Here is an 18,697-nt window from a genome sequence, read left to right on the forward strand (position 1 = left end):
TAAAGAACATGTAAATATGGCTTTTCCATGTATGTTTCATATCCCAGACTAAGAGTAGGTATAATGGCTTTTAAGTGACGATATACAAAATTAATAATTCATACAAATAAATGATATGAATATAAATTAATGTATTGAATGCTTATATATTTGGATATCGTCGGTCCTATAACACACCAAATTACCTTACAATCCAATCGAATGAGTGCGCCCCCCCCCCCCCCCCCCCAATCAATTTGCTCTCGACGCCTTTGCAACTATTGATTACTCTTTTGTAAAGAAACATAGAGTTCATCACATGAAGGGAATATGACCTAAAAAAAATAATTTTTTGCATTTTCAATTCACAGTTGCATATAAACATGATGGAAACGGGATACATCTTTTATTTGATCAGATTATGGGAGATCACTCTTGAGTACAACCTAATGTATTAGGGTGGCTCAAAACACCCACAGTTTATTCCAATTTTCAATAGAAGACCACAAAACATATACTTATCAAATATTAAAATGATGATAGGGATACTCTAGGTATTTTTATAGAATTTTTATAAGTTTTTTCGTGTTTCTGTAAAGACAGCAATTAACAATTTGAGAGAATTTTTTTGTCATATGATGGATAGTTCCTTCGGACACATAAAAAAAATATTACACTTTTTACCATAAAAAATGTTATTATTGCAATTTTTTTAGTATTTCCCCAAAACATAATTTTTCATATTTTCTTACTCTGTTGACAAATCATCTGAAAAAGTTGCTTGATGTTATAAGAAAATGTTTTTTAAATAAATGTGACATAAAAAAAAATGAATGAAAATCATTCAAAATAAACACAAAAAATATTTTAAATTTTATTTGGTATGAAAGTTCCTCAGGTAAGGGTTATCGTTCCTAAGTCCCAAGGCCCAAACACCTTGGGGACTTTTCATTTCTGAGTTGAAGAAAATTTCTTAAATATAATGTCAGAATGATAAATACATACATATTTTATTATAGGCCTGTATAAGTGAATAAATTCGCTTTAATGCAAAACTAAGTCAATCAAATAAAGGGGGAAATTAACTAGGCTTCTAGGATTTATGTATCCCAACCTGAGAGAAATTCAAAGCAACCCTCCTATCCCCTTAAGGTGTCGATATTAGTGTGCATTAAAGTTTATTCAAATTATGATTGAAATATTTTCACCGGTTTCGAATTTTTGTTCACAGTATTCAACCAAAAATTACGTTTTATAAAATTTTGAAAAGTTAAAAAATTTATTGTTCTCAACGGGAATCGAACTCGTGGCCTACAGGTTTGTAGTGAACCCCCAAACCCAATGCGCTACGGTGTAACATATCGATGATGGGAATGAAACTATTTAAAAAATTATACTTAATTTTATTTTCGATAAATAATACCACACAGCGTGCAGCTGTCACATACCAAATTACTTGTAGGTAATGAATTTTCCAATTATCAAATTAAATCTATTCATTTAACAAACTTTTCAAAAGAGCGGCCCCCATACAATTCGCATCAGTTTAAATCAGCCAGTACCGGAATTGCATGCTTCCAGATTTACTTTTTTGCGTACTGCGTCATCAAAAAGTGGTGTATAGAGCCACCTTAATATAAGTTAACAGGAAAGATAAGTTAAGTCTTATATTTGAGAGAAAATTCATGAGATGGAGGATTTTTTTTAAATTGATTATATCGCAAAATAGTAATTATTTAAAAAAAACGAGACAAATGTCAAACTTGTTGCTTTGTTTATTAAAGCATGCTATTATATGTTTCATTTGTCTTGAAAATATGAATCTATTTGGTTTTGAAAGATGTAAACGTACTCTCGTCTATATTTTTAGGAGCTACTGATAAAAATGGTTTTTACAAAAGCAAAGACCTGAATAGCATTATTCATCCTCTTTTTTTTCGGATGGCATGTTGCAATTTGTTTACAACAGGTGTATCCGAAGAATTTCATGTTGATGGGTTTAAAAAAAATCCGATTGGATTTTTATGGGTTTTTTTTACTCAACTTAGCTCCTGACCTGAAAAAATAATTCATGTTGCATAAATGTATAATTTTTAAAAGAAACTGAACGAATTGTTTATTATTCTGAGGCGTAGTTTATCCATTGCGCCGTTCATGCTCATGAACCTAATATATCCCTTCAGCGGCATGCCAAATAGATACAAACAAAATGCTTGTCCTCGAACTTAAGACGATCCTTGGATATATAATGACTGAAGAATCTGGTGCCACGTCATGTAATCCAGCACTTATTGTGACCACACAGGCAGGTGATGGGTAAAGAGTCCGAAGTCCTGAAAGTCGAGACCAAAAAAGAAATCGTTAATGAATCTCTCCAGAAAAATCTTAATCGACATGGAGAAAACAAAGAACCGGAAATGGAAGGACCGGAAGTTATTTCGACTGTTTTTTGTATCAGCAATGAAGAGACCGGATTTGCGAAGTCAGGAGTCGCGAAAGATTCCGAGGAGGACTATGGACGTCTGAAAGTGATTAACCAAGATCCGGATCCGGTCTTGATCAAGGAGACTGTAACAAGGGGTAAATATGGTGGAGGGCCACAAAACAGAACCAAAGATGGCGGCTTCTGTTGGATGGTGGTTATTGCTAGCTTCCTGTCCAACTTCCTTTTCGCTGGAACCAGAAGCTGTATGGGTATCATTCAAGCGGAGCTGGAGAAAACACTGGAAGACGGATCGGCAGGGCTAGAGTGGACAGGGGCATTGGTTAACGCAGTCCCTCTGCTTCTAGGCATGTAAACTATTTGTTTTTTTCCCAATTTTATTCAGGTTTCGTAGCTTACATTGTAAATACTCATTTCAAGAGTATTTTATATTGCTTTGGAAACGTCATCAATATTCTTACGCTCACAGCAAACGCAGCCTCAATCATCAATTATACTCGTCTTTGCCGAAAGACCTCGTTCTTAAAATGGGTTAAATGGCAAATAATTTTTTAAAAGATTATTTCATATTTTAGCGCCACTTATCTCCGCTATGACGAAATTCACGACGTGCGGCGTCCTGTCGTCTGCTGGCGGGGTCATGACCTTTGCTGGATTCATGACGGTGGCTTTCAGCAGATCACTTCCTGTTTATCTCGTCTGCTTAGGACTCTGTCCAGGTAACGATAATCTACACATTATGTACAATAATTCACGTGGCTGTTCGAAATAGAACTGACAGTTACAATAATCGACAAAGTAGTTTGTTCAATATTGTGGTAGCAATGTACTTCTACAAACTACACTGATACTTATAGCACGTGTTGCTGTAAGTAGGTATGTAAATAAATAAATAAATAAATAAATAGTGTATTTAATCTTTTTTAAGGGAAGAAGGGGTCTAATGGGCGTTCAAATTTAAAGCAAACAAAATATACACAAATGGAGAGAATTTCAAAATATACTTCAAATAATAACGAATAAAAATGAATAAGGGGGAAAATGTTACGATAAAAGTTTAAAATCGAAGATTTCTAAACTTAATATCTATAACAATCTGATTGTTGTAGATAAGTTTAGAAATCTTCGATTTTAAACTTTTATTTTAACCAAAATGCCCATTTAAAGAAAATACTCAATTCGTGTACATGTAGTTACAATTCATCAGTACACCTTATATGTATTTATTAAGGAGCATGTCTTACACTGTCAACAATACCTAACATGTGTTTAAAATTTAACTGAACTTGGAGGAAACTTTTTTAAAAGAAAGACAATAAAAGCATAATTAAATGTATGTAATGATTGCGTGGTAAACTGTGTATAAGAAATATGTATCAATTTACAACAGTTACACGTGTTGTAATGTCGATTTTCTATTTTACTTATCAACATCAATCATTTTTCATCTCTTATTTTGTGCATACGTTTCCATGACAACTGGTCATTTTTACATTGGTTTGTGTAACATTGTCGGACATCTAAAACACTATTCAAAAGTCAAACCAATATAATTGTTAAATCCATATTGTGACGTAGTGCAATTATCAAACTACTTTAAGTGGCTGGCTTGCTCTGTCTTGTTTTTACAGGACTGGGTTTATAACTTGCTCTGTCTTGGTTTTACAGGACTGGGTTTAGGAATGATGGTGATTTCCTCCACATTTGCGGTCACTAGCTGTTTTGAAAAACGGCGCGGCCTCGCTATGGCTCTCAGCATGGCCGGAGGTGGCCTCGGTTTCATCGTGTTTCCGGTCCTTTTCGCTGCCCTTCTGGAAGTTTATGGAACTCGGGGAACCTTGCTTCTCTGTTCCTCCCTCTACCTCAATGGTATCGTGTGCGGGGCTGTGTACCGGCAAATTCAAAAGCCACCAGTCAGAAATGGTATTGTTATCATATGCATGTATCATACAAATCGCTCCAGCTACAATGAATGTCTTCGTTCATGAAGTATCATACGAAGTGTCTTTAAAATCTTTTTCAGAAGACCAAACGATAATGATGGAAATAAAGAAGGCGGTTTGGGACAAGGCATTTTTTCGATCTCCCCATTCAATATCTTTAACTCTAACACACCTGATGTTTGGCCTCTCCGACACAGTCCCTTTCCTGTTTCTCCATTTGAAGGCCATACGCATGGGCTTCTCATTAGAACTGTCCGCCATGTTGATTTCGGCCATTGGTTTTACAAGTCTAGTCGGAAGAGTCGGGATCGGGATTCTGACCGGGAGTTCTCGGCGCAGACGATTCGTGTCTTTCATCACGGCATCCATAGTTTGTTCTGCATCAATGGCGTTCTATGCCTTTGCTAATTCCTACCTTGTTTTTTATCATTGGTAGTTGTTTGTTTGGCATCTCAACAGGTATGGAAAATAAATATATCAAATACGTGACGCAACATAATGAATTATCTCGCTTGGTAAAACGTTCTGATATTCCATTTCTTCAAAACAAATGATCGTTGTATCTGATGCCTCGCTATGAATCTAATCATTAGGTTTGTTTCAGGGCGTTATAGACATCACTGGTCCCCGAGATGTACTTGTTGCTTGTAATGTATGTTGTTGTATAGGATGCAGTGGGAAAAAATCTTTCTGAGCATATATTTATCTCTTTTTCTAATTCTTAAAAAATCTACACTTTATATTCGTAATATATATTTTTATGTTACTATACATATCATCTAAACCAAATTTTAGAAAATAAGTTAAGGGTATTTTATCATTACTTTTTTATGAACGATATGCTGCATTTTGGAAATAACATTTACTTTACATTAATCATCAAAAATTAAAATTTTACTTTTTTTCTATAAAATATAATCATTAACAAAATAGTTGAAAGTGGCAATAAGTGTTCATCTTATTTTGTAGGCTGCCTGTACAGTCTGCTTCCGGTCATGCTCATTGACTTGTTCCGGATCGAGATGTTCGTTCCCAGTTTTGGGGTCAGTAACTTCAGTTTCGGGATTGGCTCTTTGGTGGCTGGCCCTTTAACAAGTATGCATGTACTATAAATCTTGAAATTCTAAAAAATTATACTAACTATCTTTGGTTTTTAATGAGGCTTCATAATCGTGGTCATATTAAAGCCTTCAAACAGAAAAGAAAATAATCGGTATTTCTAAGCAACATCTGTTGTGAATGGAAAGTCTTTTATAACTTAATTCCCAGAACACAGGTTATTACCTTTATTTGTACGAATACGTTGATTTTGATTAATAAAGTAGTCGAAGTAAATTAAAATTATGTAAGTTTAAGGGAGACAGTGTACACGTGGGTTGTTGATATCTCTCTCTCTCTCTCTCTCTCTCTCTCTCTCTCTCTCTCTCTCTCTCTCTCTCTCTCTCTCTCTCTCTCGTGCCTGTCTCACTGTTTCGTCATTTCCATTGTTTAGGTGTCGTTTCAGATCTGGTCCAAAACGCCGACTTTCCCTTCTACACGGCAGGAGTGGCAATGTTCCTTGGGGCCGCGGTCCTATTATTCACCAAAGTCCGACATTCACTTAGTATACAAAAACCGGTGATGAAGAAGCCCTCCAGTGATGACGTTTACGCCTTGAGTAACACGTCATCGATTGGGGCACCTGCTGCATAACGCTATACTTTCGTTCTAGAAAGAAAATCGGCTTATATAATCAAATGTAAATATTAAACATAACATTTTGATTTGAAATTGTGAAACATGTTAGATGAAAATGGTTCTAAAATTTCATGAATTCGAACTGATTTGTATAATCGTCAGTTTTATTTATGTATGTCAATAAAACAACCTACCTTATAATAAACAGAGATTAGTTTTATTACAAAACATAACAAGGGTCTTTCTTTCTCGATCTCATTGATAAAAAAGAGGAAAATATTATTAATGCTGTGTGTCGTATTCGCCAGACAAATGGCATTTTTCTATCATTCCAGCCCTTGAAACCTATTATCTGATACCCACATTTGTCTGAGAGTATTTATTTCTAATCATAACTCCATCACTAATGTGTCTGTGTGAATTCCTCTCGTTCCGTTCGTTTCCAGTCAAATGACGATCCGGACGCTTACATTCAGCAGGTTCTTTTATTAGTCATCATAATTACCAACCAACAAAGCTAACAAACAAAAATATACCGTCGAATGGATCTGTTGTGTGTAAACAAGTGATGTAATGATAAAAAATAAACTCGTCCTTGTATTAAATAGAAAGGTTGTGTGTTCAATTCCTGGTCGCAGCTGACACCTACTTTGAATTAAGTATCGACTGTTCCTTCATTATAACAAGCTCATCAACTATAAACTATCGTTATTTTAATAAAGGTCGCATAAGTTTCCGATTTAATCTGACCAGGAGTTAACGCTCTCGGTAATTTCAAACTAAGGTTCTTTATTTGCCACAATATTTCCAACAATAAAAAATATTTCATCACTGCTCAGAGTTTCAAGCACATTTCATCCTTTAACGTATTTGATGACCTCTCCGTGTTAGTTAAATATTCTCGAAAGGAAATAAAATAACCATGTGATTGATAAATAAGGTTTTGTATGTGTGTTACGAGTTGATTAATGAGATTGTACCAGAAAGGTTGTAAAAAAAAAAGCAAAATTTAGCTTTCAGTTGCCAAGAAACATTTTTTTTTTCATATAGTGAAAGGAATATTGTTGCACGCCTTCAAAACAGAGGATTCTGGTTTATGCCAGGACCTTGATCTACAAACCAATCAAAATTGTTGTCATGCATGTTTACTTTCTGACTCGGAATCCGGCTTTTATCGTGTTTTGTGATACGCAGACAAATTGCTGCTCTTTCGTAGAGTTTGAATCTTTTGATATGACGCTGTTTCTTTAATAGTTCTGTAATTTAGCTTTTCAGAGGGATAACCCCACACGCATACTTTTCTTATACAAAAATCGCGGGAGTAGGAATATAGATCGTCAGTCACCCTAGGCCGCCTCTACGGGTAAGATTGGTCTATCTTTAACTATTTGATAGTATTTTGTGATCTATTTTTTTCTAATTCAGTTGTTTCGTTTTTCCTGTAATATTGCCATTCTTCTTCATACTAGTTCAAGTTTTTTTGTACAAAGTGTGATACATGGGATTTATTTAGAAAGACAAACATATAAACAGGTTTTTTATTAGTTATATTTTTTTGTTGGTTTGTGAGCACAGGCGTATGGGATTGATAAGGTAAAATAAAATTTTAAGGTCGAGTTAAGAGTTTTAGGGCAAATTGTTCTCGTTTTTTTTTTAATTTATTATAATTTTTTTTAAAGAGCGGCTAATATGTGTTTTTTTTTGTAAAAAAATGGGTTTTTTAATTGTATTTGAGGGTGCAAAAAGATTGCAATTAAAATTGCATGTCTTCTCTATTCCGAAAGAGAGTGGTGAGGCGGTTTGTAAGTTTTTGTTTCTTGATTTAAAGTAAATGTATATTGTGCGTATTTTTCTGCTCATGAAGGGAGAGGGGGGTGTTAGATTAATACCTTGTCTATGAATTTAATAAAATTTCTGTAATTCATTCCCATTTCCTGTTGAATCTTCATTTTAAGTAAGTATAATCTCTGATTCCTTTGAATGAAATCTACCACATCCTGGGAGGCGATCATTTTATCCCGATATCAGCAATCCGTGCAATTACTAACAAAACCTGTTACATAATTGATTCTATATCTGAGTAAATGAAGAATGGGAATCTAATGGCTGTCTGATACACATTGGTCCGCCCTGACTCTGGGTATCAACAGAAAAGCAGCCTCGAACAATCTTCATCTGATTCGGCGGAGGCAAAACTCGAATATTAGACGGATTGATATCCGTAAATATCCGGAGTGTTACGTAACAGGGTTAGAGAAACGTTTGATTTTCAAAGCATTTCAAGTAGACTTATGTGTTCGACAAAATATTTATCTGTTTTGCTTTTTTTTAAAAATCTAATCACGACGAAATCAAAAAGGACTCAAAAGCTGTAACTTAAAAATGTCATCTTTGAATCTGTTATCGAATCCGACATCAGAATAGAGAATGGGAGGAGGAAAGGAAGGGAGTGATTTAGAGTCTTCAGCTGTGAGCTAACAGTGTATTTATTTTGATGATGAAGAAGAAAAGAAAATAGAGAAACACTCATGTCAGTGTATATTTGTTTATAAGAGTATATCAAACAAGTCGAGAAATTCATAGAGAGCAACAAGACATTGCGCGGTATTTACTAATTGTCGGCGTGGGATTTTTTTGTTTTTGGTCAATCATCATGACCGAGATCTATGCGCTTAAATCATATGAAGCACATGAACATCTTGTCTCAGAAGCTAAAAGGCCGTTAAAGCTGACCTATCATTACTGGTTTTTTACCAAACATGCTTACAAATTCCTTGTTAGGAAAATGGTGTTTGAAACTATGCACTTGTTCATGAATTGCTTGACGTGCATGTTGCAATGCCATCTAATTCTTGGTAAAAGGTAGCTATAGATAAACAGGTGTGACCTCTTTATTGGTTCAGTGTTGCAGTATTGAGAATCTACCAGTAATTAACCTAGAAATATGTATGGCGGTACTCAAAGTAAGAATTTGACTTATTTGAAAGTTATGTATGCTTGATTTTAAACAACAGATGCAATAAAGGCAACATTTTTTCTAATATGTATATACTTCAGTTATATCAGTTTTCAAGCACTAGCTTAAAAAAGCCACTTTACCAAAGTCAAACAAATTTCAAAGAGCAGTTATTCGGCCCAGTATTCTCAAATGAGCACACTAATGCAAGTTCATGGAAAAATTTTAAAGAGACTCAAAAATTGAAAAAGAAAACATCAATTTATATGCTTGCATCATTTATTGTTAGCATACACCATTCTGTTAAACGTTTTGTGAATATGCTTACTATACATCGTATTGTCTTCAGACAAACTTGAGGTGGGTAACAAATGTTGAACAAATTGAAAAAGCATTCGTTTATGTCTTAGCATTAAATTTTTATGAAATTATTCTCTCTAAAGAAAACGGCCATTTATTTTAAGTCGAATTTTTGTCTTTATATACCCGATGGGTACAAAAAGGTGCCTTTTAGATACCTATCTTTGAAGACACCTCACCCCCGTTCCTCTCAAACTGCACGCGCACGATGTTACTGTCAGAGTCTTCGCACGTCCAGGGCCTGTTTGTGTCCGACACGTATAGTTTCTACAAGTGTTCATGTTCTATTCCGTAGCATTGTTTGTGTTAGTTTTGGCTTCATCCTAGGGAGGCTATATATTCAGAGACAGAAATTATTTGTTACAGACTAGCTGACGAACAAACTGGTATCAGTCCGGAGATAAGGACCGAATAGCGCACAGTAAGTTAGAAACTTTAACAATATTTAATATATTTATGATTTTTCTATTTTTGTGTGATCAATTTTAGGAAATATTTTTTATGCGACAAGTCGGTGTGCCTAGTGGCTAGGGAGTATCTATTTATGTAAAAAGATATGTATTAGAAAATAAAGTGAAAAAACATAAATTATAACTCATTTAATTTCTAATTGCATATAAAATTTTTGCTTTTACATATCAAATAAATTGTGTCATCTTTTCGTGAGATAACTGAAAATTTTCAAACCTCGTAAATTGCAGTTTGTGCATAGTTTACTTTTGACTGTATATAACAAAGTCGCTTTTGAATCATTGGTTTTGTAGACATTTATGATTAATGTAATAAGTGTATTACTTTTTAATTAAATTTTATTTGAATTGAAGATTTTTTTTCTTTTTTCCCCCTACAAAACACTAAAATACCTCTTGATTATAGGAATAATAAATATCTAAAGATTTTGCAAACATGAAAATCCTTAAATCAGTTTACGTCCGCCAAATATAGTGTTTATAGAAATAATTATATCATTATCTCCAGATCTCTGTTTAAATAAGATTAAGTACGTCTAAGCTAGAAAACGAATCTAAAGCCAACACTAGAACAAAGGCGATAAAGGTACATCCGACAGTTGCTTGACATCAGAGGTGAAAATTGGTCGTTCTTTGAGCGAGGCCCGAGCCCGAGGTCGATGTCTCGTTTTGCGTTTATACGATATAAACACGTCCTTGTGTGCCTATGAAGTGCTTATATATTGAGGAATATTTGAAAATTCAAAACTTTAATAAATGAAAAACATAAATCAATCAATGCTTAATCATTTTTGTTGGGGGGGGGGTGGAAGGGATTGCAAGAGTTAATACATATTTTGGTTCACCATAAATTAAAACGTTAAAGTAGATAGCAATGTTCTCTGTTTGATTGACATCTGTCACTGATGGGTTTGCTGCATCCCCCCCCCCATACACACACACACACACATTAGTCTCCACCGTCTGTCTGTATACCGGTGACCTTCATTTTCCACATTTCCAATCTGATAACAATTATCCCTGACATGATTGCCCCCTGCTGAATGGAGCGTATCCATTGCAATCAACTAGTCTATCTGATCCTCGTAATGCTGTAACTCCGCACGCGCTCCTTCGTGTAGTTACATTATTTACACGTGAGGTTACATCGTTGGGAGTACCATTCACAACGCTGGAGTAGCAACTAGCATCACCCCCTTGATTAGCTAATTAAGTGCGCTCCATTCCTTAGTCTAATTGTAACAATCAACAAAAGATGTTAACATATGCCAGGATGGTTCTAATGGTAGAAAGATCCATATTGTTCGAAGGCCACATCGGCCTCTCTATCATCACAATACTGTTGTAAAATGACGCCCCCCCCCCCCCCCCCATCCGCTATTCCCCGGGGTGGAGGTGATAGGGTAGACTTTGTTTCATAATTTGATTAAAGATTGTTTCTCTTCTTGGGGAAGGTTACATGTAGAGAGAGAACGGTGTGGTATTTTTTAGCTGAAAATCAACCTCTCTAATTACATCAATATCTCCCAAATTACGTTTGTCGTTTAAATGACCAAAAGATTTCGCCAGACTGGGGATCATCGGCCTATAGTTTGGTGACCTACCTGTACCCCGCGCATCGTTTTAGAATATCCAGTATACCATAGTAATAAATATGCTCCATGACAGTGTAAAATATTTCAGAGTACATTTAGTGACAGTCGAAAAATAAAATTTACAAAACATAACAGAACTTAAAATTTTATTCAATTCATCTTTATTAGTAGATAGGAAAATAGTTATGAATAAATTTTGAAGTCGACCTAAAGTTTACGAACTGATTTATCTTATTTCTTTTTTTTTCACCGCTATTCGTTCTCAAGAATTCTAACTTTATGTCGCAATGATTGTATCACACAAACATTTCTATTTAACCATGAGAGTATGTTTTTGTAATTATGTTTGGGAGGAAAGAGGAGAGGGGGTTGTCAATATTATGGGAGGAAAGAGGAGAGGGGGTTGTCAATATTATGAAATACAGCAGACTACTCGGACCACTCATATAAATAAACAATACAGGAATCTATGTGTAACAGTTCGTTTGAGGGGATGGGGGATGGGGTTAATTTGAGTAAACAGCTGTGTACAGCTCTGATTGCATCATCACTGGTGGGTGTTCTAAAAGGGGGGGGGCAGCTGGATAAATATCATAAGTTGTTGTGAGACATATTAACATAGCATGCAGACACTTTCATGACTTTGACATTTCCAATCTGTACGGTGTACATAGCTGATCATTGAGTCACGCGCATCATTGATCCGTATGGCGGGAAAAGCTGCCTCAGCTCATAAGACACGCACGTGTGTTCGAATCGTTTTTTATTTCTTTTTATTGAGATAGATGTAAATCAAGACAATTTTTGGGGGAAAACTCTTTGAGCCAGTTTACCTTGAAATTGCAAAAATATGTTAAGATTAGTGAAGTTTGTGATAATTTTTATTTTTTCTAATTTAGAATAATTTAGTATGAATCTTTTCCTATACCATTTCTTTGTGAGTCACAGAATAATGATATGATTAAAAAAAAATATTTTTGGGGGGAAAAACAGAGATAGTTTTAGCAATAATTCCACTCTTCTCATTAAACACAAGATAATGTCAACCATTTTTATGGTAAAATATTTTTGAATGTAAAAAATCAAATTGAATATACGATTAAAAAGAAATAAAAAAAGAATTGGTTAAATTCAAATGTCGTTTTAGTTATTCAATTATAAATAGCAATTTCACTTTTATTGCTTTTTACTCATTAGGTAGTACGAATAATCCTTCAGATTAATTATGTTGTACAGTTTCTTAGATTCAAACAATAATGGCACAATTCTTTGTTAAAGTTAATTTGAATACATTGCCTTCAGATAAAAATATAACACATTACCTTCATATACTAAAGACAGCAGATAGGGTTTTTCATGAAATGTCTGTTTTGCTTTGAAAAACACATGTTTTTTTAATGCATTCTTTGAAAAATTGACCGTTTTTCTTTTCAGTCTTTATATTAAAGAGGCTGGATATCAACAAATAAACCATCAGATCTTCCCAAAACTTAGATTTGAGTTGTTAAGCTATAAAGTATTATTAAATAGAGAAAAACACATACTTTACCTTTGAAATCTGGGTATTTTCCGATATTTTTTATAGAGCTCTTCTTCTAAAGAAGATCGATTCACTCTAAAAATGACAACGTCCATTGAGCCATCATAAGACGTCTAGTATTTACTAATCTCATTCAATGTTGTTTCTTTTTGTGTTGCCTAGTAATGGATTCTCTGATTGACAACCTTGACAAAGACAAATGGGCGGAAGTCTCGGTCGCCGACAGAGGGGACGGTAGGTCAAAGGTCAATTATAAACCGGAAGTTAATTTGTTTTAGAAGACCGGCAGGCAGTGTGATCATATCCGGAACACTGTTCTTCCTGTACATTATAATTCTGTAGAAATAAAATGTTCAGAATAGAATATTATTCAAGTGATAAGATATAGAAACTGACATTGGTCGAGTATTGACTAAGGGTTAGATTAAAAGGTTAAAATCACAAAATTACGAACTTCATTATTATATTAGTTTAGCTTAAAATCTGATTTGTCATTTTTCAATGCACCATAAGTAAATTTCTATATCATGGGAACAGTACTTAATTTTAAATAGATATTTAATTAAGGAACAAGGTATAATTCTTTGAGTATTATGAGGTGATACTTTTTGTGGGTTGTGGTCAAATCTAATAAAGCCCGAAAGGCTTTATCATAATGATAGTTTGACCACACTCCGACCGAGATTATCACCTCATAATATTCAAAGAATGATTCCTTATTACTTATATTTATATCATTTTTGCAAATGTGCGATTAAATATTAGAACATTGACATATTAATGTTGTTTTCGTTTATCTATTATAATTTTTTTAAAAGCTCGTTGAGTTTAAATGAATTGAATGTGCTTATGTATGCAATGGACACAGCTTTTCTTTATAATTGGTCTGGGATATTGACTTTAGGGTTAGAGATTAACACAAAATCCACGAAAATTGAGCAACCCCGAATGTTTTTCATTTCAAAATACTATATTCACTAATACTGTTTTGATACATCAAAATTACTTTTCACCAGGTTACGCTGAGTATTCAATCAACCGGAACCCGAAACAGCTGGACCCTAGTACCCTGGGCTTCATGATTACGGACGACGACGGCGAGGCCAAAAATGTGACCCTCACTGCCACCCTGGCCAACAAAAACCCCCTGAAGGGCGTGGGACGGGCCGAGCTCAAGCTTGACCCTGACAACAAGAACATTCTGGGCATCGACCTGAACGGCGACTGCGTCGTTCTCAAGAGTTGATCACGTGTCGTGACTTTGGCGAAGCTGGCCAATCCAAAACATTTTTACTCTCACCCTTATACCGATGCTTTGTGTTTTTAATTTATTGAGTCTCTATGACATGGTTGGATTGTACACATTTTACACGTCTTCCAATAAATTACTTTACATTTGTATCGTGTTAATTAGTTTTCTGTGTTTATTTTTACAAGTGATGATACAATAAATCTCTTGTTAATAACTATAAAATTTAGTATGTTTGTTTAAAATGTAATTCTGGTTAAAACGCGGCATTTGATTGGATAGAATTTTTTTTGTTAAATTTGTATAACCTGGTTTGCATGTCACAAGACACGTCACAATGCACCAACGTCAAAAACGTACTAATCCGCTTGACGTTACGTTTTAATTTGAACAGATTAACATCATTTTTAAAAGTAAAACGGACTCAATTTGTACAGTAAATTACAGAAAATTAAATTATAAGGAATGAACTCAATGTCTATCCAAGTTATACGAGTATAACCTGGATTGGAGCAATTTACGCTTTTTTATAATCCGCTTCGCAGATATAAAGCGCAAATTGCTCCAACCTAGGTTATACTCGTATAACTTGAGTAGACATTGAGTTCATTTCGTAAATAAATATTCCTAGTTCTAACGTACATACATACATACATATATTGTTGTACAACGAGTACAAACTGAACTGTGAGCCCACAAGTTACAAGTAAGTAATCATTATTGTTTTATGTCATGCCACCTGAGACCTTAATTTGGAAATACATTCTATTCTATTCTACATATATTCTATTCTATTCTATTCTATTCTGTTCACATCTATATAGCAGGTGCTTTAAAAATGAATAAAACAACCACACTAGACCCTTAGTGGATACCATACAGTCTAACTCCGTTCAGTATAAAGGTAACAACAAGTGCTGAGGCAGGTATATAACGTTGTTCGGGGCCCAAATAACACAGGTAAACTACGTCTCGGATGCCACCCAAAGTGTCCAAAGATACGACCCACGGTTGGCTGGTGGTGGCCACATGCTCCGCGGCCTTCTTCTTGTTCATTGGGAACGCTAGCTGCCTCGGTTTGGTGGAGGTGGAACTAAGTAGCTTGTTCAAAGATTCCGGATCTTCCCTGTCGGCCATCAATGCTCTGTATAATGGACTTGGCTGGGGTCTAGGTAAAATCAGTCCCATATTAATAATAGCTGCTTTACCATATAATGTTTTTGTTAATAATACACGTATTATCTAGGTTTATTTATGAGTTGAAATGTAGCAGATAAAAGGGGTTTGTTGAATTTGTATTACTAAAGACGTTTGCTAACATATCTGCCAGTATTTTTAATTCACCGATTGTTAGAACAGTAGAAATCAATATAAAAAACCCTTATCCAAAATACATGTATTATGCAGATTTATAGAACCTTCGCTGTGTTTTGTCTTACCAGCTCCAGTTGTAGCGGCGTTAACTAAATTTTTCTCCTGTCGTCTGCTCTCCTGTTGCGGATCTTTCCTCTGTTTCCTCGGTTTCTTTGTAGCCTCGACTTCACAATCACTTCCGGTAATCGTATTCTGTACAGGAGTTCTCCCAGGTAGACGTTTAGTTAAAACGGGGTCCGCTATCTTGCTTAGTTCTTCAAAATTTACAAAATTCGATACGATAATGCATGCTAAAACTTAATTTTTTTTCTTGACTTATTTTTTCAAATAACAGGCATAGGTTTCAGTCTAATGGTTGTTTCATCAAACATTCTCCTCAGCGAATACTTTGACAAGAAGCGCCCCCTGGCGCTTATTATCAGCGTCATAGGTGGCGGTATGGGTATTGTTTTGTTTCCGCATATTTTTACAACCCTGAACCAAACGTACGGAATCCACGGAACCTTCCTGATCCTATCTGCCCTAAACAGTCACGGGATCATGTTCTCAATCCTTTATGACGTCAGTCTGGCTAACAGCAAACCAAGTGAGTACTCCTCATACCTGTACAACATTGCTCAGAAAATCACATCTTACATATGTAGATACAATGTACATGCTAAAGTAGTATCATGGTACCCCAAAAATGGATAAAAATCATTATTATACTTTCATGTTCAAAACTGAAATCTGATTGGTTTAGACGGAGTTGATAATCCGTTCTATTACCCTCAGCGTTAGCAACACACTTGGCAACGGCTAACACAACGAATTGTTACATGCGCGTAAACTATGCGCGTACGGTTCGCCAAAGAATTCACGTCATTCATATGTAAAAGTAGTTAAGTTTTCTTTGAAAATTAAGACATTCAGTATAATAAAATAAAAAGTGCCTGTTTAGGAGGGTAAGAGTTGTAATCGACACCCCTTGAAAACCATTGTCAACCTCCGCTTCGCGTCGGTTGACAACGGTTTTCTCGGGGTGTCGATTTTAACTCTTACCCTCCTAAACAGGCACTATTTATACACTAGTATACTCAATCAACGAAAATTGATTAAGAAAACTAATGTCGCCACTGTAGGTTATACCATTTCCAAACTCTGTTTGAAATTTTTTGAAGGTCCTAGCTTATCAAATCATCGGTCATCAAGTTAATCGAAATCGTTTCAGATGCAATGGCCATAATGAGGCAAGTTTACCGGACCGTATTTGACCCCGAACTTCTGAGATCGGCGCGGTACACGGGGGTGTGTGCGGCCTATCTGTTGCTCTATGTGGCCTATGGGATCCCTTTCCTGTTCCTTCCGGTCAAAAACGCAAAGACGGGACTCTCTAAGGAAGTGACATCACTTTTGATATCTGTGAGCGGAATCTCTAACCTTGCCTCCCGATTCATCATGGCGGGACTCGCCAGCACTTCCGGTCAAAGACGACGCCTTTTTCTGTCTGTATCTTTTGCTATGAACGCGGTGTCCTTTCTCTTTTTTCCACTTTTTTCTGACATTTTGTTTCTGTCAGTCGGGGCTGTGTTGTTTGGGTTTTCAGCTGGTAAGGAATGTTAATGCTTTATATTTTGAATTGTTTTTTTTGTTTTTTGCTTCTTTTTAAAATGCGATCATCAAGGACTGCTCGGTATATTTTTTGGTTTTAGGAATCTTCATCAGCATCACACCCCCTGTATTAATAGACCTGTTTGGAGTAGACAAGTTGTCCAGCACCCTGGGGACTAACTACCTCGTCATAGGGACCGGTTACCTTCTAGGGGGACCACTCATGCGTGCGTTATTTTTCAATACATGTTATATAATAATATTTTGATATTTTTGTTATTTCTTTTCAATCATTTTTAAAACTTGGAAGGGCTTTATACCTTAGTTTTGTATATATTGAAGGAGATCAGCTGTAATAGGGTACGTATTTCGGTTTGTTTTTACTATATACGTGTGTATACATTGTATAACCCTTAAATTGCACATAACCTTTGTATATTTTTTGCGACTGAACACGCGATGTCATCCTTTTACGTCGAGGGAAGAAAACTGCGTCTCGCTTTAAAATTAAAATAAAATTTGAAGTTCGCGCAGAGATTGACACGCGTATATTGAAATTTAAAAACAACGACAACATTAACGTCGCTTTCAATGGTGTCAGCCAAGGTAATGAATACAGGTACCTAAATTCCAAACAGTTTGAGAATTTCCTCAATTCGTGACTGCACATTGCATAATTAAATTATAAGAAACGTTGTTTACGGGCGGGGTTGATCTATTATACAGGCCACCTATCCCTGGCGATGTCGGCCATTGACCCCGTGTTCTACACTTCCGCCGGATGTACAGTTATGGGAATGCTGTTGATTATGACAGTCTCTTGTGACGGCAGGAATCTGGCGAGAATTCTGAAGATAATTAAACGACATTTTGCTCCAGTCTCAATCCCCCCGGTGTTACCAATTAATACTGACGGTGGGATATTTACAATTAGTTACCGGAAGTACTGAAAATAGCGGAAGTATACCGGTCATGTCAGTGTGGGGGTCCCCGACAGGCGTGGACGAAGATTCGAGTTTCAATCAGAGCAGACTTAAGCTTGACCATCAAACTTTATCAAACTGTGATTAAGAAGTATTTTGCATGTGCATGTATCCTACTAGTTAAAAGTAGTTAGATATCAAGATGAAATATATATAATGGATATGCATGAAAGAATTATAACTGTTACTCCTAAGCGTATCGTGTGTAGCTGCATTGTGTTTATGATTGATATTACAAGAGAAGTGAACACAATAGTCGTTCATATATTTTTATATTAATGTGAAATAAAAAGATGATAACAATAATAAAAGTCATGATAAATAATAAAATAATAAAGATTTCCACCTAAGTTTTGGCGCTCTTGTCTGGTGAAGGCGCAAATTCTAGCGGTCCTGTGTGTGTCTTAGTTTGACTAAATTCAGGCCTCCACAAAGCAATAGACATCTCAGAAAGAGTAATAAGTATATAAAGGTGTGACTGGGCTCACACGTGAGTTTGTCTAAGCTTCATGTCGCTCAGGGACCAGAACTCATAGTC

At 35.5% G+C, this 18,697-nt stretch overlaps 1 protein-coding gene and 1 pseudogene across 3 annotated transcripts; both read left to right on the forward strand.

Moving 5' to 3' along the window:
* Positions 1 to 2,210: 2,210 nt before the first annotated feature.
* Positions 2,211 to 14,362, forward strand: LOC128181970 (monocarboxylate transporter 13-like; annotated as a pseudogene).
* A 650-nt stretch (positions 14,363 to 15,012) lies between these two features.
* Positions 15,013 to 18,481, forward strand: LOC128181965 (monocarboxylate transporter 12-like). Of its 3 annotated transcripts, XM_052850551.1 has the most exons (7): positions 15,014 to 15,384; positions 15,655 to 15,798; positions 15,921 to 16,172; positions 16,797 to 17,174; positions 17,278 to 17,403; positions 17,519 to 17,536; positions 17,903 to 18,009. In XM_052850551.1, the coding sequence occupies exons 1-6, from the start codon at positions 15,189 to 15,191 to the stop codon at positions 17,530 to 17,532; spliced, it is 1,110 nt and encodes a 369-aa protein (XP_052706511.1). In that variant the 5' UTR covers positions 15,014 to 15,188; the 3' UTR covers positions 17,533 to 17,536; positions 17,903 to 18,009. The 3 variants fall into 3 exon arrangements, with proteins under 3 accessions (XP_052706510.1, XP_052706511.1, XP_052706509.1); XM_052850550.1 differs by having other exon boundaries at positions 15,013 to 15,384; positions 17,519 to 18,037; XM_052850549.1 differs by lacking the exon at positions 17,519 to 17,536 and having other exon boundaries at positions 15,018 to 15,384; positions 17,903 to 18,481.
* The last annotated feature ends 216 nt before the right edge of the window (positions 18,482 to 18,697 follow it).

Source organism: Crassostrea angulata, chromosome 4, assembly GCF_025612915.1.
Source record: "Crassostrea angulata isolate pt1a10 chromosome 4, ASM2561291v2, whole genome shotgun sequence".
Classification (NCBI taxonomy): domain Eukaryota; kingdom Metazoa; phylum Mollusca; class Bivalvia; order Ostreida; family Ostreidae; genus Magallana; species Magallana angulata.